The following is a 26,162-nucleotide window of genomic DNA, read 5'->3' on the forward strand; positions in this document are numbered from 1 at the left end:
TTTCCATTCTAGTTCAAGTTGAGAAACTTCAAGGTGAAGTCGGAGAAAAGGAGACAATTCTCAAGTCACTTCTAGGTAAATTTTGGTTCTTTTTGTTATATGTACATGTATAGGTGCACTAAAGAATTATTCTTTCCATTTATGGTTATGGTTGGTTGAAGAAACAAGTTCAGAACCTCTTGCTGCACTTCTGACTACCTTTGGCTTGTACATCGGTAATATTATCATGTATCACTTACAATGTTTCAACAGAGCAAATAGAAGAAACAAGGTCTTTGCATAAAGAAAGTGAAAATGAAGTGCAGCATTTGAAAGGTATAGTTTACTTTCATACCAGTACATTAATCAGATAGTTTCAAATTATTAATAATATTATTATAAGTGACTCCAGGGGCTTGAGGTCTGTAATCATATTATTGATATGAAGACTGCAGAGTAGGACATGGCCGTAGTCATCATAGTCACCAGTCTGACTTGTTTATCATGATCAGTATGATTACAGACAGAATTTGACTGTTACCTTACCAATAAGCATTGTATTAGTTAAAAGGGCAGTACATTTAGTTTATTATTATCACTTAAAGAAAGAAAGGAATTCATTGAAAATTGCAAAATCCCCCTTTGCTGTGTGTATGATAATGTGTACTGTCCAATGATATCATTGTATAGGCATAATGCATTTTGTCTGATTTAGTTCTCTAATCAGGACTATTATTAGCCAATCTGTTTAAAGATTTTTAGAACTACAGTAGATCAAACTCATTCGAACGAATAATTTCGATGCAGTTTGCCCGTCAAATAAAATTGGATTTACAAAAGAAATTGAATCGAACAAAATCTAACGTTCAATTTCCTAACTCCTAACTCCTATTTCCTAAATGAAAGATTTTGATTAGTAGGTAGAATGTTCTCTGTAGTATCAATACATTTAGTGGTTTTGAAAACTTTAAAACCTCTAAATCTAAACCTCTAAACCTCTTAAAGGTTGACTCATCATTTCATTTTTTTTCTTTTCCTCACATAGAACAACTAGAGAAGTCTGTAATGACTACTCATGAAGACAAGGAAAAGATCCAGTCACTTGAGGGTAACAAATAACATTAAATGTTTCTTACTTGTTCATGGTGATTGCACCCTTCATCCATATTATAAATCAACAATGAAATTACATCTTCCTGGATAGATTGACAACCAAGCAATAGACAATGCCAATTTTGCCTCCAGGCTCTGGTTGTTCAAAAGGTAGATAACACTATCCAGCGGATAAATCTCTGTCCAGTGGATAAGGCAATTTATTGGTTTTCCTAATACTTATCCATTGGATAGTGACTTATCTCTTGCGTAGTGTTATCCAGCTTTTGAACAACTGGGGCCAGATATAAATGCGCATAAAAACAGGTTGTTTGGTTGATACCGGGTAAACTGCCTGTTGAGTGGGTAGCTTGTGGTGTAATTACCTTGGTCTTAAGTGGGATCCCTGTGTTTTTTGGTTTTAAAGATGATTTTACAGTGACTTAATATTTATTATGATTTCAGAGCAAGTGATGGAGTACCACCTTCAAGCCATTGATGAGTTGTCCATTCCAGATGAGAATAGTTTGGATAGCGTTGAGCACATGGATGCTGTTACATCAGCAATAACAAGTAATGCTGTAGCTTAGAATTCCAACCTTTTCCTGTCATTATTTTTGTTACTGTTTTGTAGAAATGTAAGAGACTGTAGAAGAATACTCGTTAAAATTTAGTCTGATCACAGTTGAACCCATTCCTTTCATTTTTGTCCAACCAACTAACCAAGCTACTACCCGGGTCATGTAACAGCTGCTCGGTCGAGGGGAAGTCACCAATGGTGTGTTTCCCTGACCCCAAACAGTACTAAAACAATTGAAAGAATGACATGTCATTGTTTCCTGCGACCAATTAGGAGAGACCTTACGAACAGCTCCTACACTACCCTACTAACTAAGTCGCTGGTCAAACCAGGTGACTTAGATATTTGGTCAGTGTTGTTTCTTATGATCATGGAACACTTTAAGGAGTGTCTATTATTTCACAAGCTGAAGATCATTCTACTTTTTTAATTTTTCTACAGATCATGAAGAGGACCATATCATCGACAAGTTGGAAGTTAAAAACTTCTTTGAAGAGTTGGACCTTGTTAGAAGACTCCATGGTAAGAAAATTATTACATTAAACATTGTACCCTATACGCTGTGCACTACACAATACCCTATAATATTATTATGCTACAGTAAAAACCTGCTAGTAAGAACCTGGGTCCAGTTCCTGAGCTCGAGTTACATGTTTTTAGACAGGAAACCTTGCTTAAAGTTTGGTTTAATCCTGTGTTAAACTTAACCATCTTTTGAGGATCCAGGTCTAGTTTAATAAGGACCCGTTAGTTAGTTCTCAGTTACGCCCTCTCTATACAAGAACCTGTTTAGTCTAAAATTTGAAACAGGTTATTTTCTAAAATTTTTAAAAAAAATTCTGTACACTTAGGCAAAAGGACTCTGAAATTCATGTGGTCAATGCTTCGGTCCTTTTTCTCATAGTCATTTTTACAGAAATACTAATTTGGTATACAGATTTTATGTAAGTAATAAGCTGATAACCACTAATACTCATAGCTGTCATGCTTTTCTTTTCTCCAGAAAATAGGAACCTGTTTAAGACCCTAAAAAGCCTAAATTTGTGCTGATAACCATTTTTATGTACGAACCTGTTTAGTCAACAAATACATGCTCTTACTCGTGGGTTTTTTACTGTTTTATGCTGTACACTTTTGACTAGTATATGCTATACCGTATATGCTATACGCTATACACAATATGTGCTTTGCCATACACAATATCTGTATCCCGCACTCGTAAAGTTTATCTAATTTTGATGTGCGAACATGTTCATTTTTGCTCAGATCGCATCTGTGAAGTGAAGACCATCGCTGAAGAAAGACATCTAATGATGATCAGCTGGTCAGGTGAGATCAAACTTTCCATTTCTCGCAACATTGCCATAAGCCCTTTAAGCCCCCATATCCACATACAAATTCACATGACTAATCTCCATGCTTTTCCTCAACCCTTTTATTCCCGAGGCTTGGGGGAATAAAACAAAAGAAATCATCTTGAGGCTCAAGAATGAACATTACGTTCCCCCTAGCCTCGGAGGCAAGTGTGAATTTTAATATATCGAAAATGATCTATTCTCTTGACCAGTAATTTTGTTACAAATAGTTGTGCTGAGTCCTGGGACTCATCTTGTGAAAAATCATGAGTCCCAGTCCAGAACCAATGAGACCCAGTTCAAAAAGCAATGAGTCCTAAATTGAAAATGCTTGGGCCTTTATGTAACCAGACAGATAATCTGAAGATAGTCTCCAAAACGCTGTTTGTATACTGAAATTAAAATGTGGTCCCTCTATTAATTTTAAAGCACAGCAAAGGCGAAATGAAATATGCATCGTTAAACAAGAGCCATAATAACTGTCACAGAAACTACACGAAGGGGATATTTCTACAAATACACATGTTCAGATCGATCGATCGATCTTTGCGTCCTACGGGACGCCTGCCACGAATTATTTTGCGTCGTTGGGGATTTTTAAAATTTCACTCTTTGTTCTTTTTTTTGTTCTAGCTGATGAGGATGATGATGAAATTGTTGCCAATGGCAACGTGAAATTGCCGGTGCAAAAGGCAGAGAGCCCTCGTTCAGTCAGCCCAGTTCGTAAGTAAAAACAATTGTTTCAAAAGATGCCATCTCAGTGCACCAGCTCTTTTAACAGCACCTGATTTATATTCCTCTGTCATTTGAAAGCTGTAGAATTGAGTCTCACCGAAATGGGACAAAGAAAAAATTTGAGGTGCTTTTCGTTTCTTTTGCAGACCAAACCCGCAACGCGAAGCAGTTATTGCAGGACAGTTTACATAATGTGCAAGACATCAAAGGTAACCGTAACATTCTTCACTTGTCAATCTTTAAAGTGATAAATTCTAGAATTGATGTAGCCTGCTAGTAAGTGCTCTATTTCGCCGGGAGAGTTGCTCGGTGGTAAGGGAAGCAAACCGCGCGGGAACGCGCGAGCGAGGGTCGGAGGGAAAGGGCGAGCTCTCCATTCTTTCCCCCTTCCCTCGCCCTTGTGTTCCCTCTCGCTTGCCGCTCGCGTGTGACTTGTCACCATACCCCCTCTCTCATTCAAGTCCGGAGAGGCCTATGTCGTAGGGAAACTGGGGAGAGGGAGAAACGAAAGTGCGCGGGGGACGATGGGGAGGGGAAAAAGAGGAAGCAAGGCCTTTTCCAGTTTCGGTGTACTTATTTGCCAGAAAAATATATATATACTGTTATTCAATATATTACAAAAAAAGTGATAATGACGTAAATTACATAAGTGGACGAATTAGAGGTATTTTTCTGGCGAGGAAGCTCAAATTAAAACCGTGAGGGCTTATTACATGAGCTCCCTCCCTAGCCTAAGGCTGTAAATATAATCAATAAGCGGCGAAATCATTTTGAAGTATATTTAGGATAAAAAGCTTTCATAACACTTGTAAATAATACTTTCTTTTTGCTGCTTTTTCCCGTTTAGTGTCTTTATTGCATAAGCTCCCTGATGTGAACATGTGAAGGCCTAAAGAGATCATTTAAATGGCCATATCGGGGCAGGGTATATGCTTCCTTTACGAATACTTTTGGCTTTATTTTTTCAGGAGAATTCATTGAAATCGGTAGAATCATCGACAGCGAACACGAGGAATCGAAGCACGTACAAGGTTAGAAGAAAATTCTTGTTCTGTCTCTTTCACCCAAAGTTAGAAATAATCCAAACCGTGACGACGCCAACAATATACCGCGGAATATATTTTTGGCTTATTAGTTAATTGTGCCGTGGTGTGGATGATGTCGATCCTTTGTATTACGTCATTTGACGACACGTCATCCGTACCTTTTTCAATATATTTCAAGATCAAAACCAATTTTCTCGTAACGGTATCTAGACATACTTAAGAGCAAAAGTTATTAGAATCAATCAAATGATCACTTAAGAAAAAATGCTGTGATCTTTTAGCAAAATCTCTGAACTTATTTCTTGAGAAATGTCTGGAGGAGAGTTTGGAGAATTTGCATGTGGATATTGAGGCTTGCTAAGGGTTACATGAAATCTATGAAAATGATGATCCTTGAAAATTGTAAAAGTAAATCGCAGAGGATTTTACAAAAACGTTAATTTGAAAAATAAATCTTTCAGATTTCGTGATTCACGGTAATTTAGTTGTGGTTTGATTACGAAGAGTTTTTTAAATACAACTCACCAAATCAGTCTCTTGACATCCTAAATTTCTAATTTCCTTACGAAATTATTTCCGGTTTTAAAAAGGGGCTTTGTGTGTCAATATACGGTTCGATTTAAATCATCCACGAAACCTTTATTAAACCGTCAACCCAACCGTGTCAGTGTCTCTTTCTTTAATCATTATCTTAGCACTTTGGCACTTTTAGAGGAAACATTTGTTTGAAAAATGTTGTCAAATGACATTTTCGGTTTTTGCTGAGCTTTTGGCGATTGTTTTGATGATAAAAACTAGCAATCCAAACGAGAAAATTTGCATTTATTACTCGATGTTTTTCATCGACAGATTATCGTGTTCAAATTATTTCATCACTCGTCTTTTTGTTGCTTACTATCACCTCAATAAATTTATGGCTTTTAACGATAAGGTTATTTAGACGAAAAAGTTCTATCCTTGAACAAGATGTAAGAATATATTAAAACACTTATATTTGTAACTATTGTAAATTCTTACCCGTTGTTTCGTCAGCCAAAACCGTGACAATTTGTATTGTTGTGTTCGTAAACTGTGACAATATCCTTTATGATTTATGTTATAAATCGGGTCATCAAGATTCTTTCTTATTTCTGACTTTGTTGCCGAAAATGTTGCTTCACTCCGTGTTAAGTAAGAAAAACTTACGTATTTGGAATTACGTTATCAAGGTTGTTGGCTGAATGAAATCCTTAAGTGCTGCAAATCTCTTAAGAGCTGTTAATCAGTTCTTGTACAGTGCTTTTTACTATGCTTTGCTGGATGAAATCCTAAAGTGTGACCATTCAAATGAAAGCTACTGAGCAGTACTTTCCTGTGGAAGTGTTAATTATACTGTGCGAGGTGGTTCTAACTTTTGAGTTTGTGGATGAAATCCTAAAGTGTGACCATTCAAATGAAAGCTACTGAGCAGTACTTTCCTGTGGACCTGTTAATTATACTGTGCGAGGTGGTTCTAACTTTTGAGTTTGTGGATGAAATCCTAAAATGTGACCATTCAAATGAAAGCCACTGAGCAGTACTTTCCTGTGCTACTGTTTATCATGCTGTACAAGATGGTTCTTACTTTTGAGTCTGTAGGTCTTGTTAAGAGATGGTGTGGGGTTTTTTGATGTGCAAACATTTTCGACTTCGAAACAACTTCATTTCATTGTTGCAGGGACGATTACGTTAAGAAAAAATAAAAATGAATTGATTGCATTTTTTGCAGGACAACTAAACGATACTCAACAAGAGCTCAAAGAAAACAACGAACTTGTTGTGGAGCTTCAAGGTAATGTCATAGATGATAGTTGTTATTGCATGTATTCAGCAAGTTGCCATGTGTATTAAATATCGCCCAGGCAATTAACACTAAAGAGGTGAAAAATGTTGATTTTGTTATCATCTAGTAAACTTGGTGATTTTAAGAATATAAAATAAAAAATGCTGACGTTGTGTTGTGGTTTAGTTTATGTCGTGATTGTGTCGTAAAGCTCCAGAAAGAGAATTGATACCAATGTTGACTGATACTTCCGAGTAATTTTTATCCACCTCTCTCCCTCCCTGGTCTTTGTCATCCCCTCACCTTCCCCTCCCTCAGTATATGAATGGTTGATTGGAGGTTGTTTTACTTTCCTGTTACCGTGGGTAAAAACGAGAACTGAGCAGAAATTGATTCAGTGACTGTCAATTCTAACATTTATTAGTTGCTTTTCTTTGATTTACCACACTATGTATCAGAGCAGTTACTTTGTAATTATCAAATTTAGCACTCAAATCCAATGGACATGATTTATTTTGGTTTTGTAACTGCACTCTAGACACGAACATTTTTAACGTAACTTCACACTGTTATTTTTATTTATGTAATTTCAGAGGAGCTGAAAAATGCGCAGAACTATACTAAAGACTTCAAACAGCAAATTTTAGACTTAAGAGGTACATTATATCCGCCATCACCATCTCACTTTCATGTTGAATACAATAAAAACTCGCGACCAAGACCCTGGTTTTTAAGAACCTGATAGGCTAAAATTTGTCAGTTAGGCCCCCTCTATACAAGAACCTGTTTAGCATAAAATTTGAAACAGGTTCTTATTTTGTAAAATGTATGAAAAAAATTCTCTACACTTGGGCAAATAAGATTAGTCAACATTCAGAATCCTCTTTGGAGACATAAGGTGTCTTATCACTCCAACTGCAAGTTAGTGCAATGCAGATTATATAATGAAATAAGCTGAATACGCCATTAAATCCTCTTAGCTTCAATGTATTTTCTTCTTCAGAAAATAAGAACCTACATAGCCTAAATTTGTGCTTATTACCATTTATATAAGAACCTGTTTAGGCTAACTCAGTGGGAAAATGCAGGTTCTTAGTCGCGGGTTTTCACTGTATTGCACACGTTTTGCACAACGTAAATAGCAAATGCACATCATCCTTTAATTTTCGCTGCATTTTTAAGGATAAAATTCATGTACAGTACACCTTACCACTCTAGAGCGTCGGTCTAATGACCTTCACTCCCAGAAGTGCAAAAAAGCAAAATTGAGGAAGAGTTCCGCTTAGCCGCGTTAATTCTTTGTAGAATCTCCCCGCAAGTTTGAATTTCGGCTTGTAGTGAAGTCTAACAGCTGTGAGCGTGTTAAACTCGGGGATTGCAATTCATGTCCCTTCTCCTCCCATGATAAAAAGCGTATGGCTCTTGGGAAGTTGCTGGGCTAATTACCCTCGTTGGCGTTCTCGTTTTATCCACCTCCTTTTATCGACATATTCTCCTTTTTTATTTCCTTTCGTTGCGTTGTGTTTCGTTTTTTAGATTTATTGCACTTTTTTTAGTTATGGCATGAAAACATGGTTCTGGACTTTGCTTGATTCTACAGATAGGTTACTTGAAGAACAAGAATTAACGAGAAAAAAAGAGGAATTCATCGCTCAGTTGAAAAGTAAGTTTCGTCTGGTCTTCGAAATTTTAAAAAAGGATTTAAGCTGTCGTCGATCCTTGTAGTGACTCAACGACAATGGTATCGGAATCGTTATGTAACCTTTCTGAACTCTGGTTTTGTAGGGAAAAGCTCCACTAGAGAAAAGCGTAATTTCGTGAGTTTATTTCGGGCAGGCTATACACGCGAGGGCGTAGAAAATCACCCCTCGCGAAGAAGTGTTGCCCTTCTGACCGCGCGTCGTGTCTTCTCGGAGGAGTCCATTTTCCACGTGCTAACAGAGTACTGGAAGTCTTCTCAACCAATCAAGAGCAAAGCCGAAACTCTGTAACTTTTTTGATGCGTTTTCCCGCGCTTGAGACACCAGCTACGCGTATTGTAGCCTGCGTAGCATGGCGGTTTTGTCGAACGCACTGCGGAGTGGCGAAGCCGCAAAGGCGCGCGCGAAGAGCGGCGAAGCCCTCACCCGCCTTTATCACTTTGCGCGCCCAACCGAAAAACCGCCGTACTACCCAGGCTACGCGTATTGACTTTGAATTCTGATTGGCCCGTCAGGTTCTTTATAGCTGTCGTGATTGGCCAGTGTTGTAAACAACCTCGTTTCCAGGGTATCTCTTTTTCCGGTCCCTTTGAAGGAAGTTGCGTCATTTACTTTGTATTTCTTTTACTACCACTCGGTGGAGAACCACTCTAACTTGGTCATTATTTTTGCAGGAGAATTCAATGAACTGGTTCGAGAAAAAGACCTGCTTTCTTTGGAGAGAAAGTGTGAACATCACGCCACCGAAACGGCTATAAATAACGCCCGGGAAATGCAGAAACAAGCCGCTAAAAGTGCGAAGGATGCTGGAAAAAATAAAGGTATATTTTTCATTGAAAGTTGTAAGCTGGACTAGAAGCTAAAGACCAGGGAAGATTGTTGGGGCGGGAGGGAAAGTTTGGTGAAGAACATGACAAATGGAAAAGTTTCAATATTGCCGGCGCTTCGTGTATCCCGTTAGACATCGCAGGAAAAATAACCGGGTTATGTCATAAACGCCTTATTTTAATACGAATAAGTCGACCAAAAGGTGAGCAAATTAGCCTCCAGTACCAGTTTACTACCTCAAGTTATTGCCTCCACAGTCGTGCATTGTGTAATGGTATTTTTTTTTCCATTACAGTGGAGCTCAACGCAGTTACAGAAGATAATAAGGTCTTAAAACAGAGGATACAGATCTTAGAAAGCGAGCTGAAAAAGTGAGTTCGAGAACCTTGCATTTTTGCTAACATCACCCTTAAGTGCTCCAAGTTACATCCATAGTTTCAATTGTGTTATGTTACTAAAATGAGACTTGTTGCTTTTGGGCTTCATTTCTGAGAAGCCGTTTTGATACAGCTTAGCTCTTTCGTACCCATTCGGCTTCACTCTTTTCTGTGGAAAAAAAAAGTTATCCGAAGAACTTGACACGAGAACATCTTGTTTCTCCCCGTCCGTTATTTGTTCTCTTCTGCTTTTGTTGTTGGTGATGATGCCGTCGTTGATGTAAAGAATAGCTTTATTTATGGTTATTTCACTAATTTTTTTTCGTTCTGTTTTTCCCCGTTCAGATATCGCAGGGAAAATAACCGCTTAACCTCTGATCAAACTCGGCTACAGGCCACCTACCGGGAAATGGAAAACCAGAGCAAAATTTTAAGCGAAAAGATCGCCCGACAACAGGTTTGTAGATGCTACAAAACTCGCTCATCATTCGCCATCGTAGTTTTGTGCAGTGTACTAGCTTGTGTTATTTTTGTGTCGCAGACAACGTTGCAAGGCAAAATCGAAAGAGAAATAACTGAGAAAAAACTCACAGAAGATCAGGTAAACAACCAACGAAGCTACAACTGGATTTTTCCTAACACGCTAACAGTGTTCAAATGTTTTAACTGGTTTTCTAACGAATGTGTCTGTCGCTTTCAGCCGCAAAGTGTTTTTCCCGCCCTTTAAATTTTACGTGCGTCTTCCGGCCCTACATTCTTCCCGCCCGTTTACAGTGAATCCCGCCAAAATTTACCGGTTATCGAATCCAGATTTCTCCGCCATAGGCTGCTAACAACCTTTTGTTCGTAAGAAATAAAACTCTTTCCCTTTCTTGTAATTCAGGCTAATGCACTCGAAGACAGACTCCAAGAAACGGAAACTAAACTAAAGAAGTCTCGAGAGGAAGCACAAGATCAAATTCAACGACTCAATGATGCTAATTCTCAGCTGGTGAGTCTTTAATCTCGTACCCAGATCTCTTGTTGACGGTGTGATCTGGTAAAGTAAGAAAATTCCAGTTTTTGTTTTTGATTGCTACTTAAACGGCCTATATTTTGAGGGATTGACGTGGGCGAGTTGGTTGGTTCATACTTACGCTGTGCGTATAACCACGTTAACACGAAACTGCGTAGAAAGTTTAATCGTGGTTGTCTTGTGGCACACAGGGATCCCACACTCCATATCTGACAGCTTCTTTTGTATATTTTCAGTGGATGTACATTCTAGCTGGAATATTTGGACTAATAGCCTTCATAGCCGCATTTGTGTTTGATCTTATCCAACTTCATCCCGGTGAACGTACAAGTGGTTTGTGGAGTTAACGAACGTTTTTATGATGTAGTTAGCATCACCTTGCACTGGAGTAGCTGACCAGATGTTTAATGCCTTACTTAAAGAAGTTGTTCCGAAAAATCTTAAAATACCTGTGAATATAGCCTTCTCTCCTCTGTCAGGGTGCAAGGAGAGCCTCATGGGCGGTTCCGGGGGGGGGGGACCGTCTCCACTTTAGACTTGAGAGGGTAACTTTAGCAAAGACTTCTGGGATTGTTACAGGGAACAGGGAAGGAAAAATTGACCAATAGCTCACTGGCGCTTTCGCACTCACGATCCCAGAATTTTTTTTGAAGAAGGCAATTTCTACTAAAATTCCCGTATTTGCACATTACCAAAGCACTTGTGTATAATATTATATAAATATTATACGTGTGTAAAATATTATAGAATTGTTTACATGTAACTGAAAAATTGCCAGACACATTTTATAATACGAATTAGTTGCGTCATTGTTGTACTGTTGTTTTCTTTAGATTGTGTCTTCGTTTTAAGACTTCATACGCTTTTGCTCCAAAATCTTTCATTTTTGCAAAGAAATTTTTGTCCTTTACTGACCCTGCGTCACTTTCGTACAGCATTTGTAACATTCAATATACGCGGTATGGAGAAGCAGCTTGAACAAATTCTGCGAGAATTCACGCATGGGAATTACCGCACGCGGGAGGTTCTGCGCGGCTTTGTTCTCATTCTCGTGTGTGTTACTGCTTTAGACAATTGTTGCCTTAGACTCGTTCTGTATGGTTAGTATTTTATCCTATAAGGGGCGATTCAAGCAAAGCCTAATATTAATTAATTTTATAACGGTTTTGCATGTTACTGTGAATGAAGCTTTTATTGCTAAATTGAACGTCAGATGAAAAAATATAAAATATAAATCACTTATCGTTTTCTGTATTAGTGTATATTTAGAATAATTCTTTTCGAATAATCAACCCACGTTGGTGTTTCATTTTTCGCTCGTAGCCTCCAGAAACTTATTATAGCGTTTACATATTCGTGTTATCAGCGGCTGTGTTATTTTCCGCGAAAACAGAAAGTGTTTACAAAGTGAACAGATTGGTGTGGAACAACATTATGGAGGCCATTTCATCGTTTTAGTACACCCATGAGAAAAACGCTTTATTGATTTTTGGGAACTTGGCCACCTTCGCATCCGCAACGCTTCTGATTTCGGAGAGGAACTTTGCGAGACGACCCATTCAGATTCCAGTCTCTGCTCTCCCCTCCCCCCTCCCCCCTCCTCTGTTCCAATTTCCTCTCTTCCAACTGCTAAGGAGGACCTTAGATTGATGTTCACAGACAAGAACCATAGAGAGCTTTAGATTTGAGGACGAAGACGAGTACGAGATTTAACTTAAAAGTTTTTTTCGTGTATTCTCGAAAAATATTCCACCCGGAAAGCTTCATTGTACTATTTTCCACCTAAAAAATTACTGCGGTTATTTTTTTGGGGGGAGGTTTAGCCCTTTCCCGGGCGCAAAATGATTAAACGTTTTAAGTTTGATAACTCGTTCCCCCCACTACGACATTCTCACTAAAACTCATAGTAGAATGACGACGACTATCACATTTTCCCGCCAAAATGACGTTGGTTCACGCAAGCGCACTACTTAGTATTGAGAAAATCTCGTACTCGTAGTCGTCCTCGTCTCAGAATCTAAAGCTCTCTAATATTAAAAAATCCCAATCACGGAGTAGGGCATTGACGTCAAATAATAAATAAATCACTAAAATTCAATTTGCACTCATTTTGTACTACGTGTATCAAATTCATTACCCAGACACCAACACGAGGGGCAGTCGAGGCCAATTTGGAGGTGCCTAGATTCGTAGAGTGTTTGATATAGCTTGTCATGGGCAATAAATCTTGAAACTTTCAAGAAGAACTTTGCATGACCCATGATTTGTCCGCTCTCCAAACTTCGTTAACAAGAATGATTTCCTTTGTTTTATCTCATAAATTAATAATGAGTGAGAAGTTCCATTCGAAAAGTTCCTGCACTGGCCACTTGACACTCCGGGTGTGCCGCAAATTTTCCTTCGAAGCACTGCGGATCTTACGCTAGGTACCAGGGGCTTTTTTCTCACGTGCGTCGGGATGCTTCGGTGTCGGCTGCCTAACGAGCGGCGGACGGAAGTCTCCGGTACTTTCAACAATTATACAAACGATTCAGGCATATGCACTATCCGCTGTTGGCTCGAGTAGCGCGAGCTTACACTCGGGGTACTGGATACGGGTGTGAAATAATCTCTGCTGTATGGTAAGAGATCAAATCCCGCTTCTAAGTAACCATTATGATGGCATGTACAAACAGGTGAAGTGTCCACTGTCACGAAACTGTAACTATAAGGGTCATTCGCAGTAGAGGACAGAGGCTTATCCTCCAATAAGATTCCTTCATCTAGGTAGTTAAATTGATAGTGTGGCCTCGAACAAGGCATTTTCTTTTTCCTTCTCCGGCGCGTGCGTGGTGTAGCGAGTCCACTGGTCAGTGTTGAAACATCGGCGCTCACTGCTGTAGATGTTTCAAGATCGAATCCGCTGTTATGTTTGCCTAATGGCACTGCTGATCCGTTACTCATGGTATTTTTGGTATACTTGTTAGCTTTCATTCCTTCTTGGATGATTTGTTCGTCAATGTTGCTTAGAAAATGAAGAAAGCAGGAGAAGAAATCATTATGTGGTTTTCAGAAAGCCAACTGCCTCGTACTCTTCCGCGCTTTGGACCGATTACAAGCGCGGGAGAAACGCGCTTTGGTTCATTTTCTTGTTGGCGTTATTTATGTAAAAAAATTCTCCCAGATTTCCGATTTGGAAGAAAGTATTCCTTTTTAATGATTGTAATGTTATATCAGGAATATGGTAATCATGGCTTTGGAAGTCAAGAGGGAGACTTTTCTTCAAAAGCAGGGCAATTATTTCAGGGATTCTCAGGCCGCGGGATGCAAGCAGCGGAGCTCGAGCGCAAGCGAGAGTGCAGGGGAAGGAACACGTCTATCACCTTCTCATGCAACTGATTTTTTCTCCCTTTCAAACGCCTGCAGCGTAGCCTACAAAACTGTTTGCGGTCAGTTTTTCTTGCGAAATAACCTTTTTTGCTCAAGAATCAGGACGACAAGATGAAGCGGTGCGCTAGGGCACCCGAAAAAAAAACCTTTCTTCTCTCGCGCAAATCCCTTTCTGTTAACCGGCCAGGTTTAGCGAAAAAGCTCGATAGCCTGCAATCAGCCTACGGACATGTGCCTATGGAGATTTCACGTAATGAAAGGCACACTCCGGCTCCCGCTACTGAATTTCCTTTTATTTATTTATTTATTTATTTATTTTTTTTTTTTTATTCAGCCAAATTCAGTCCGAACTATCAACAGTTTTAGTACAATTTTTTTTAAATACCTCCGAAGATGCCTGTCGTATGCCATGAACATGACAGCTAGTAACCATAACAACAGGAAGAGAAGAGGAATGACTATCAAGGCGACTGCTTCACCGCCTGACACCTAGATAAACAAACAAAACAAACATTCTCTTAGGTTGGTTAATACCACGTAATAAACAAGTAAATAGACATATCGCATGGTTTGGATGTCTCGAGGGTTACCTTAAGGATCCGTACGACGTCCTCAAAGTTGTCCGGATCAAAATAACATGAGAATGTATTGTTAGGCTGCAAACAACAAAGTATAAAAGAAAGATTATTTCATAGAAAGTGCTTTTAAAGCAGGAGAAGTCAGAGACCACTAGCAGGCTTCATATCAGCGCATGTCCGAGTGCGCTCTTAAGATTTGTCAAGCCTGCGCATAAAGATGATTTTTAAAATCCAGGGGAATCACATTTTGCCAAGAAACCGTTGACAAATTGTGTTAAGTTTTACGGTCAGGTAGTAATCGCCTCCTGGTTTTACAAGGATCAGAATAACATTCTGGAAAGCCGCTTACCTACCCTTCCCCCTCTAGACCTCAATTTGGGCCAAATGACGGGTTAGGAGAGGGGAAGGTGCAGTCTCTCGAGATAGTCGCAAGGAGGAGGGAACGACTGAGCTCTCCCCAGTCCTGCCAAGCATCTACTCAACCAACTGAAATGGGATTCTCCCAGCCTCCTCCTCAGGCGCTTCGTTTTTCGTACAGAGGTGAGTAAGAAACGCGAGTGAGTGATGACGAAGCGCAAGGGTCCATGGGAAGCAGTTCTCCTTCCCGCCTTCCTTTGCGCGCAATGTCATCGAATGAGAGACGTCTGGGTACGAGGCAGGGACTCTAGACCCTCTTTGATACCAGAGGAAAATAATTTCGCGCTAATGATTGGTCATTGGCTTCTACGCAATGAAAAATTACAAGGCCTTTTTATTGGGCGACAATTTGGACTCAAGAGCAATCCCAAGCTCTTCTCTACAGCGCAAAACTGAGGACAAGGCCCTTCGCCGCAAAAACAGAACAGAGGCTTTGGAGTCGAGAATGGTTTAGTACGTTTTGCCAGCTGTTTGACCAATAATCTACTGCTCACCGTTCCGTAAAAATTCAAGTAAGTTGTGTAGCAATCTTGAGCTGATAAATCTGAATCCCAAGCACACTTGCTGTATCTTCCAAATAAGTCACTGCTGCCAAACGTGAAGGAACACTTCAAGAGAACATGAAAGAAAGAACCAGCTTGAGACATGAGGTAAGGTGAACTACTTAGGTGTAAATACAGTAATATGATGTAACCATTAAGTCAAAACCTTTCCCACAAGCACATTTGTAGCCTAGCCTGCGAGCAAGTCTCTATTCCATTTGGCCGTGCGCGGCGAGCCGCACGAGAACGCGAAAGAACGACGAAGGCGCGAAGGGCTTCTCCTTTCGCATGGCGCCCGTGCCAAAGTGTGTGCGCGACTTTTCACGATATTCCCGAAACGGAGAGTTTGCTCGCAGGCTAGCACATTTGTTATTGAGTTCTCTTACAAATTTTGTCTGCACTTTCGATTATGTGCTTTCTTAGGACAGAAACGTTTGAAGAAAATGGGCTGATTACTGCTAACGTAAAATACTTTGTCGAGGTTGACTGTCGTGCGCATAACATCTTATCTCCAAAACGTAAATTCCCACTCAAGATTCTCTAAGGGGAATAGCTACAGTTTCTGAAGTGGGGTGCTAGATCCAGTTCTCCTACCTTTTCACAGTGAGACAAGGCTTGTTCGTTTTCCATAAGGACAGCCTCAAAAGCTGTTGTTTTGTTTACTCTGTAGGTTACCTGTGGAAAGTAATCATCATCTGGTAAACTAATTCTCGTTTTTAATAACTCCACTAATGGTCTATAACATATTAGAAGGGGAGACACTTGTATTATTTATCCAAAAAGCAATGATGAAAGTAGCAGACGAACAAATTTCTGATCCAAACTGTATTTAGGACGCGTGCAACACACAAAATCTCCTTCACTCGCTATCAGTTCTTCACTTTCCAGTAGGCTTTCATGAGGTTTTGCGTGATTGACGAAACCGCAAGACGAGATGTCTCGCACTAGCCTGAGTGGCAGGCGTTTAAAAGGGAAGAGACAGGGGATTTCGGGCGCGTAAGAAGCGATCTCGCGCCCAAATTCTCTTCCGATCCTTTTCGAACGCCTGCCACGCAGCTAGTCTCGCACTTGCAAGTCACTCGCGCAAAACCCGACGTGAAAACCTACAGGGAAGCAACTCAAAACCCAAAACGAGAGCCTCCGGGTTTAGTTAACGAACGGGCAGCACTCGAGCCGTTCCCTTCTCAATTGTTCTACGACTGCCTCTCTTTGTTTATCAACTCAGATGACAATAATCAAATTGTTATAACATGATCAGTTACTTACTATAATTTTTAAGCAGGGAACAAACTTGTCCGTTCTATGACTGCACGATCCCTCCTCTAACATCTCTGTCCGATTCACACGGCATTGTGTGGATACTAAGCCTTTTCCTGATTTTATTCAAGCGATAAAATAACCATCAGCTTCACAAACAGATTTCAGTTAGTCATGGTCTTGCCTATTACAGATGAGGGGCGGATCGGAGGGGTATCCAAGCGTGCCCGCCCCCCTCCCCTCACATCTTACCCCACGGCAATATCTGAGCTGGTCAGCAAGTCACGTTCCTCACAGGCGGCGATTTTCACGCGCGCTTGAGTATTTCGCTAGCTCTGTGGAAAATGGGGGATTCGTAGCCTACAGCGACACAAGACCAGAAATATGGGGCGCGAGATACACGATAATCATGAGCAAGGGGGACACACAAAAGGATACTAACACAACAACCAGTAACGAAAAAGCAACTTGAGTTTGTGTAGCCTGTTCACAGAAACTCTATTTTCTCTTTCGAGATGATCAAGTGCGCGAACGGAAATAAAACCCGGGCGGGGAATTTTTTGACCGCAAGCACAAGGGAGTGGGGGGTAGGGAAAAGAAAAAAAATAGACGAACGTTCAAAAAGGAATCCAAGAAAGACTTGGACTCTGAATGCCACGTCACGGATTCCGGATTCCAGGAACTATTATAGATTCCAGCCTTTTTCAGCGGAACTTGGATATTGGATTCCAATCGTTAGTGGGATTCCGGATTCTTTGAGATGTATTCCGCATTCCAAAGCCCAAGATTCCAGATTCTACAAGCAAAAATTTCCCTGATTCCGGAATCCGATTCCCCTTACATGGGGCGATCTCCAGCATGACAAGTTTTCGTTGACAGAGGGAGCCGTGCTGATGTGCATTTCGGCAACAAAAGCAGCGCGTTCCCTTGACCACTCAGCATATTCAAGAACGAAGATTTGCAAGAGGAGCCGACAAACCAGGACAAGACGCGATCTTGCTCCGAAACAGAACGAAACAGAAGTCATACAACCCATTTTGTACGGCCGGGGCAGGGTGTAAATCTCAAGTTGCTTTTTGATAAAGATCATTTTGTCGACTTAAATTGTGATAAAGGAACTGATACCAGTTCTAAAACTCTCGGCGATGTTGGAAGTTTGTGAACTAAAATTGGCTGTGAGAAGTTTTAGGACTTCGGTCAGGTTAGAAGACGATGCTCAGGCCGTGGTGGTAAATAAACTCGAAATAAACTAATCGCAAGAGGAAAGCCAAATTCAAACAGACATGATCGTAGACGTTAATTATTTCGAGAATAAATCCCTCTTTACAGTGTCTTTATGCAAGCCGCTTATTAAAACAATATGGTCGTTCTTTCTAAGAAAACGGGTAGAATAACAAGCGAATAACAGAAACACAGCTTTACTCGACAGCATATGCCTAGCATATTATAATCGAACAAGATTAGAAGTCAGGTTGCTTCTCAAAAAGGCAGTGACGACACTAACGCTTGTACTTTCGCTAGCATTCGTTTGTACATTAATTGTACAAAATCGCTGAACATGTAGAAATCAAGGGCTCCCCGAAGCGTCGATTTAGCTTATTAAAATATCCATTGTTTTCACACAATAACGTTACACTAAAAGGCAAAGATGACTTGATATTCCTGTGAGATAGCACGATTGATTTCCTCTCGACGGATATTTAATATATCAACTTGATGGGAAATTTCAATAGTACACGCGCCTCTACATGTACAGTAACACTGACTTTGAACAGCCCTGTTCGCATTACGCGTGATCCTTGCCCGAACTTAACCTTAAGTGACTACACAACGTAGAAATTTTGCATTTTGGATTAAACATAACGTTGCAAAATCGAACAGAAGGATGTAAGGGTCACAGAGGTTTAGGAAATTACAGTTGTTTTGAAATTGCGCTTACCCTTGTAATGAGCTGCCTATCTTTACATAGAGGTGTCTGAATTCTATATAGAAATGTCGCTAAGTGAATTTTGAACTGTGTAGACTTAATCTCGTCGTAAATACACCTCGAACACTTTATGCAAGATTAAAGTCAACACAGTCAGCACTTGGCTGAGTTATTACCCTACAAATTGCGGGAATGTTTACAGTGCGATATACTCGGTTGTCTGCCATAAGCGTTTTTCGCACGCGCGCGCCGAACAAAGCACACAGACTGACTCTGAATAAAAATTCGCTTACCTTGAATATAAGGCTGAACCACATAAATACCGATCAATATTAGCAATATGAAGATTATTATCACACAGGGAAGACAAAAACACAGCGGACATCGAAGTCTGTCGGCAATATCTTCCCTTAAGAGTTCATATTTACTCATTCGCGTTCGACGTTCAGTCCGTATGTCATCCTTCTCCCACTTCGACAGACGTTTAGGCGCTTGAGGAAGCGTATCGGGACGAACAAAACTCGCCATGTTATAAAGTTCGCCCCCCAACGAACACCAATATCCAACGTTTTGTCTCCTAAGACAGAAGTTGCATGGTACAAACGCTACAGAGATGTAGAAATTAGGTATTCATAGCGCGATCTGTCATTTACGCGAAGTGCAGTCAATTTATGAAGTACTTGAAAGGTCTCAAAATGCAAACATTTCATTGGCGAATGGTGTAATGATTAATCGCCCAACACAAACAAAAATTTAAAATTTAAATTTGTTGAACTGCAATGGTGTCACGATTCCATTTATAAGGCAGTCTTTTAACTGTTTTTGTTACTAATGAGTTTTTTTCTGTACCGTATGGCTTTTTAGCATCACTTGGAACTTATCATTGATTTGTCTTTTGAAGTTCCCTATATTCATATTATACCGAACCAACAAAGTATCGTAAGTTTAATAACCTCAAGGTCCATTTAACTGCAGTTATCAAAAAGTTAATTAAAATCTAAAATGATCGTGCTCATGAATGAAACAAAGACATTTTAACGCTTAGCTATTAATCAATATACCGGAAAACAAATTATCTAAAAAAAACTATCCTAGTACAACGGCTGTCTACACAGCTGTTACATGGAAAAAAAATTAAATTATTGTACCATCCGCTTATTTTATGTTTTGATATCGGATATTATATAGTGATATGATATTAAATATGGTTGACTTATATTGAGTTTTTCCCGGGAAAAAGCTCTGGGAAAAAGGGTGGTCACAATGATAGCAATCTCGGTACACTATAGGAATCATATATGAAGTACCTACCAGACGAAGAAGAGTTGAGCAGTAATGTAGCAATATTTCGACCTAATTTCGATAAAATAAAGTCATTCTTGGCACCGTTGGTTCCGAGGCATCGCAGAATAAGCTAAAAGAGTTGTCTGGAGGCTTAGGGGTGAACAAAACATTTCTTTTGCCATTTTATTCCCGCAATTGTCGGAGCAAAGTATGCAAGAATTTAATATTTGGTCTACAACAAACCAAGAAAGACCTATTTTAGTGCATTGCAAATTTATTTATCAGGACTTTTATGGTAACCCCATTCGAAGGAATCCTGAAGACAGTGTTGGATTCAGGATTCCACGCCGTGGATTTCGGATTCCAGTCTCTCAATTCCGGATTCCGTTAGAGGGATTCCGGATTTCTAGGGCTAAATTTTGGATTTCAAAGCCCTGGATTCCCTCATCCACAAGCAAACATTTCCTGGATTCCTCAGGCAAAAATGGAAACGGGCTTTGAGAAAGTCTCACGCAGCACATTCTGTTGACCATACATGACATATCTACCAAAGCACAGTAGTTCTGATTACCGATGATCACGTGACTAATCCCTAGATAAGCATAATGGCATTTTTTCATAATACCGTAAAGTTCCCAAAGTAATGACCCCCCGAAAGTAGAGACAATTCGAAAGTAGCGATAAAATTTTACAGGTGTTAGCAAATGCCAAAAGTAGCGACCCTCCAAAAGTAGCGATAGGAGATGGCTTCTAAATCCGAAAGTAAAGAGGGTCGTTACTTTAGGAACTTTACGGTATGGCGTGATGTCATGTAATCAGTATGAACATGCAAAAGTAGAAAAGTAAAAAGTTGGGCTCCTGTTTATGTCCACGATTATGTCACCATGATGTCTCAAAGTGTGAACTAGCATTAATCACGTGGTAACAAGAACTATAGAGCGACTCTTTCCGTTTGACCTTGAAATGATTGCCCACGACTGAAAGCCGAAGATAAAAAACGAAAAAGAATATAAGAATTTGTCTGGTTTATTGATCAAAAACTGCACGCGGCTCCTGCTTGGTTTAGCAAACACGCAACGTATTTTCAGCTGAAGAAAGATTGCTGAAAACTAGTTTTCCCTACCTTGCAGAACAGAAACTGGGCTGTCGACTGGATTGAAACGCTATTGAACTGTGATTTTTTTCCTATCTAAGTGCTTTCTTTGGCAGGAAAACGAAAAGCCCATGTTTTGATCTCATTTCACTGATCTATTGGACGATAACAAATAAGGAAAACTTACGTACACCCTTATTTTAAGTTCAAACGTAAAAAGCGCTTACAATGTAAAATATGCGTCAGTATGACAGAACAGACGGGAAAAGTGACTAACAGACTGCGGGGCAGCTGGAATAAGCCGTTTTAGTCCGGCAGTCTGGTTTAATGTCTTGAACGCGTTCAAGGCCGCCATGCACGAAAATTTGCCAACCTATTACACGGAGACAACTTCCGCGTAAAAATGAATTTTACAAATCCTCGCAAGACGTATTATATTTCAAACTATTGATTTTCTAATAGAAACTTTCTCATTTATGTGCTGTCTGGCTGATAGCATACCGCCTTTTTTGGCCGAAAAATATGTCTGCAAACTGTGACTTAAAGCGTTTACGGGTGGTTGCGAAAATCGACCAATAGCCATTCAGCAAGTAAAAATTCTCGTTTGTAAACGACGCCACGGCTATAGTAGCCTAACACGTACCAACCAAAAAATTCTGGAAAAATCCTTTTTTACACCGCTGCCATGAACGTGCATCAATTCTTCGTGTTTAATGGTGTCATTTGTTGGCTAGCCTATCTGGCATAAAGATCGAAAAAGAAAGTTTTCAGCAAAACGGTATCTTGTTTTCTTTGCACGCTGACAGCAGGTGGAGTACGTTAGTTTCAAGAATCGTTCGACAAATTTTTGGGCGTCAAAAAGATGGAAGAATGACAACGTACACAATAACTTAATTCATAACAGCGTACGTAGGTATCTTGTCTTTTTATTTACTATAAGTCTAGTTCTGTCTTATTTATTTTATAATTGTTCTTCCCTTGGCACATCGAGAAGAACTCAAAACTGCAAACTCGCAACGTGTTTTAGCTTGGAGCACATAGAGATTTTTTCGATCAGAATACAAGATAACCGGGTTTGTCTTGTGCTTGTACGGAAATAAAACTCAAAACCAAACTAATGATTTCTACTTCAGACTGTTTCGCTTTCTTCAGGGCGTAAATCATTCTAACACGAGCTGTTAGATTAACCTGTTGCAGTTTATTGCAAGTATTGTACCAATATTTTATTATTTTAGTTAGCATATTATGATTGTGTTAAAAATGAATCATGTTTCAATCACACAAGTAATCGTTTTACACGTTTTCTGAAAAACAAGCCAAATAACTTCTGCTTTAACGCAGTAATATATTTTCTGGCACAGTTATAGCCACTGCTAGTCAAAAATATTTTCATTGACAGTTTATGAGATTCTAGTTAATTGAATTTACTTTAACTCTCGAAAATCATGTGAGTTAACGCTGTTTCCTTAAAGAACAGCAATTAAAGATTTCTTTTCATCTATAAAAACGAAAAATATGCTTAATCTGAGAGTAGCATTAACCCACTAAGATTAAAAATGAGTTATATCGTTCCTTGTTCTTTTTTCGGGAAATTTAATATTTATAATCATATAATCAGAAATTAAAATTACAGAAAATAAACAAATATTGCTGAAATTTTAGCTTACTTGACAGTAACTATCGCATGGACATTTGTAGTTCCACTTGCAAATAATTCTCTTTGATTATCATGGCTTTTTAAATCCCAGAATTTGAAAACATATTATCAATATTGCTCGATTTTTTTTTTTTCATATTAATATTTATTTTATAGAATCAGAAAATTCTAGAAAGTGTCAACAAAAAAAGGACAGAGAAAGTTTTTGTTTGATTTGTGACATCTTTATTTTGTTGAACTATGTCCCACATCATATACTCAAGCTGTACTGTAACATAGATAAATTTCCTCACGGGGAAGAACGTTTTTAACAGCGGTTTGATCATTGTCAGATTTAGAATCATCATCTCAACCATCGAAAGGTAACTACATATTTAAATTTTAGCTCTAAGAAATATAGTAAGCAACAGTTTAGGGTCGACTTTAAAGAGCAACGAAAGCGGTATAATGTTGGCATGGCGTGCATAAGGAATGTTACATCAATTTCCAGGTTTATTTTCCCTTTTTGCTGTATGGCTCTGGAATCTTGAATCTGTGGATACGGTTATGCACCATTGAAATTATGAAAATAATGCCACTAAGCAAGGATCCTCGGGTTCTATAATTTTTGAGTCTGTGGATGAAATCCTAAAGTGTGACCATTCAAATGAAAGCTACTGAGCAGTACTTTCCTGTGGTACTGTTTATTATGCTGTACAAGGTGGTTCTAACTTTTGAGTCTGTTGATGAAATCCTAAAGTGTGACCATTCAAATGAAAGCTACTGAGCAGTACTTTCCTGTGGTACTGTTTATTATGTTGTTCACGGTGGTTCTAACTTTTGAGTCTGTTGATGAAATCCTAAAGTGTGACCATTCAAATGTAAGCTACTGAGCAGTACTTTCCTGTGGTACTGTTTATTACGCTGTACAAAGTGGTTCTAACTTTTGAGTCTGTGGATGAAATTTTAAAGCGCGACCATTCAAATGAAAGTTACTGAGCAGTACTTTCCTGTGCCGGGTACTGCTTATTTTGCTGTACAAGGTGGTTCTAACTTTTGAGTCTGTGGATAAAATGATGAAATCTTTAAGTGTGACCATTTAAATGAAAGCTACTGTGGTACTGTTTATTATGCTGCACAAGGTGGTCGCAAACATTTGAGTCTGTGAGATAATCTTTTTTCTTTTTCTTGCACAGAATGACCTCATACAGGTATGTCGCTGTCCAGGACGATGATGACCCATTTGAACTCGATCGAAATCAGAACATTACCAAAAGAACAGAAGTGCTTGATTTTAGTCAAACCAGGGTTTCCGACGATGACGATCGGGTGGAGACTCGGTCGACTGTAATCCATGTTCGATCCCAGAGCCTCAAGCACTTAAATGAACGAGTGGAAACTGGATCGATCTCTAGATCTAAAAGCCTCAGGGATGTAGACGCCTCACGGGAATTTGCAAGCGTCAAGGCTCGAGTATCTTATGTTGATAGTTGGAATCCTGTGAACCCGGTCGGAAGGGGGAGGATCGCAGAGAGGGTCAAAAGCTGGGAGAATAATTTGGACGAGGAGGAAGCCGGCTCTTGGAAGGAAAGGAAAACATTCAGCTCAGATAACGGGATGGATCGACGAAAAGTTAGTTACAATGGAACGCGAGCGAGGGGCTTTGATTACTACTACGGATCAGGGGAGCCAGACTGCCGAGATGAGAGATACGAAAGTTATCAGTACAACCTTGACTCTGCAGAAAATTTGTATGGTTCCCAGGATGAGGTAAGATACTTGGTTTGTCCAATGCAAATAAGTGTTAGTTCTTACTTTGAAGCTTGTCCGGGTCTTCTTTTTAAAACATGCAAATATCGCACAGCAAATAAGTCTGCAAAAGGTTATCGAGGCAATGGTATGGTAAATTACTTGGGACTTATGTTTTATTCGATCAAATGCAAGTTTGTAATTTGAATTGTAATTTGTTTACCCACGAAGCATTTAAGAGTTTATGAAAACTCCGGCGTAGAAAAGTGTCCGTGCGCTCCAGATCAAATTGGAATTTGGAAGTTTTGGTTTTTAAGGAGGGGGGAAAACCGGAGTACCCAAAGAAAAACCTCTCGGAGCAAGGGAGAGAACCATCTCACCACTGCGCCATGCAGCTCTCCAACGTGCCACTAACAGAGTAGAATAGGGGGTTTGCTTTAGTGTTGGGGTACTATGCTGTGTCTACTGACGGTAAATCAGATATTACTGTAACCAAAACAAAGTTTCGTTAGATGCTACATCAAAACATTTTGTCATGTTCGATCTGGTAAAAACAGCTGCGAACAGTCAGAAGGATTAGATTGAGAAAAATGTGTAAACATATAAGCGCTTCCAATTTAATTTTAATAATTGCATAGCAATTTCATGAATCATCTGTAGGCGTCAAGCTCAGAAATAGATCTTCAGCATTTTGGAAGCTGAATTTAAATTTTATGTGTATAATACACAGCCGCGAAATTTTTGTCATGAAATTGGCATTTTTGCCCCTGATTGAAACCTTTTTCCAGTTTCTTGACTTGCCAAGAACATAAAAAAATCGGCTTTGGAAATCTAAGGATCTGCTTTTCCCTCTTTTTTTATGGCGTTCCTTAACTTCACTGACGCATTTATTCAGTTATCTCTCCAAAAAAAAGCGGCTTTTAAAAATTCGGAAATGTTACACCCCCCCTGAAAATAGATTATTCGTTTTTGTGTGGAACATCAAAAAGAAATTAACGATTAGACTTCCCATAATCCAGTTGAAAAGTATCCAAACCTTCCAACCATTACAGTGCCGGATCCAGACCATGGGATAAGGAGGAGGGGTGGGGGGGCGGTCTCCAAAGAAATTTTTCGGCCTTTCAGGCCTCAATTTGGTCAATTTGGTCCCCCGGGCCCCCCGGGCCCCTTCCCTGGATCCGCCACTGTCTTTTCAAGTCAAAGACATTTGTTATGTCACTGGCTTTATTTAAATAAGGCTTAGCTTCACTTAAAAGACGATTGAAAATTTACGCACTCGAAGATAAGAAGTTAACAGGGCAGGCAATGATGTTCACTTATTTTTTTCTATTTTTCGGGTTTTGTGAAAAGACGCAGAGTATCAATTGACTGTCAATAAGTATGCTGTCACACCGTACACGAAATTTTCAAGGTGTTTGTAAATATTACGCTCTCAATATTAATCCTGTTGTTGTTAAGAGTAACAGTTCTGCCCGGCATCTTATTTATGCAAATTTCTTAAGTATTTTATTTAAACAATTCACTCAGACCTTTTATAATGCAAATCTTTATTCAACAAGAAACAATTAAACAAAGACAAACAAGTACAAAATTTTACAATGCACTATGGCTTTAAAAATACTCCTAAGGATTACTTAACATTGTAGTCGACAGCAAGCGACGTAGTTTTGCAGATTCCAGTCATTTTTCTCTTGGGAAGGGACGCTGTTATTCCATGACAGTCCGTAAGTTTCCAGGAATCATAAAACCGACAAACCGTGCAGCGCGCGCGAACTCTCGAAAAAGACTGACCCTCTCTCCAC

The 26,162-nt window shown here is 39.5% G+C and overlaps 2 protein-coding genes across 2 annotated transcripts in view; one reads left to right on the forward strand and one right to left on the reverse strand.

Annotated features, from left to right (window-relative positions):
• The window catches only part of LOC140922237 (uncharacterized), a 28,514-nt gene extending 16,766 nt beyond the window's left edge, over positions 1-11,748 (forward strand). Inside the window, exons 16-33 of the mRNA XM_073372222.1 lie at positions 13-75; positions 253-315; positions 1,025-1,087; positions 1,537-1,644; positions 2,093-2,173; positions 2,918-2,980; positions 3,640-3,729; positions 3,888-3,950; positions 4,710-4,772; positions 6,535-6,597; positions 7,182-7,244; positions 8,189-8,251; positions 8,963-9,109; positions 9,412-9,487; positions 9,839-9,950; positions 10,035-10,094; positions 10,377-10,484; positions 10,745-11,748. Of these exons, the coding sequence (XP_073228323.1) occupies positions 13-75; positions 253-315; positions 1,025-1,087; positions 1,537-1,644; positions 2,093-2,173; positions 2,918-2,980; positions 3,640-3,729; positions 3,888-3,950; positions 4,710-4,772; positions 6,535-6,597; positions 7,182-7,244; positions 8,189-8,251; positions 8,963-9,109; positions 9,412-9,487; positions 9,839-9,950; positions 10,035-10,094; positions 10,377-10,484; positions 10,745-10,855 (1,460 nt within the window). The 3' untranslated portion in view covers positions 10,856-11,748. The remainder of the gene's footprint in view (positions 1-12; positions 76-252; positions 316-1,024; positions 1,088-1,536; positions 1,645-2,092; positions 2,174-2,917; positions 2,981-3,639; positions 3,730-3,887; positions 3,951-4,709; positions 4,773-6,534; positions 6,598-7,181; positions 7,245-8,188; positions 8,252-8,962; positions 9,110-9,411; positions 9,488-9,838; positions 9,951-10,034; positions 10,095-10,376; positions 10,485-10,744) is intronic.
• Positions 11,749-11,886: 138 nt separating this feature from the next.
• LOC140922236 (uncharacterized) lies at positions 11,887-19,219 on the reverse strand. Its single transcript, XM_073372221.1, has 7 exons — positions 18,892-19,219; positions 16,681-16,787; positions 16,009-16,089; positions 15,367-15,480; positions 14,468-14,533; positions 14,263-14,366; positions 11,887-13,512 (listed from the first exon to the last, which is right to left on the reverse strand). Exons 1-7 carry the CDS (start codon positions 19,124-19,126, stop codon positions 13,026-13,028), a joined length of 1,194 nt encoding a protein of 397 aa, XP_073228322.1. The 5' UTR covers positions 19,127-19,219; the 3' UTR covers positions 11,887-13,025.
• Positions 19,220-26,162: the final 6,943 nt, after the last annotated feature.

Source organism: Porites lutea, chromosome 13 (genome assembly GCF_958299795.1).
Source record: "Porites lutea chromosome 13, jaPorLute2.1, whole genome shotgun sequence".
Lineage (NCBI taxonomy): Eukaryota > Metazoa > Cnidaria > Anthozoa > Scleractinia > Poritidae > Porites > Porites lutea.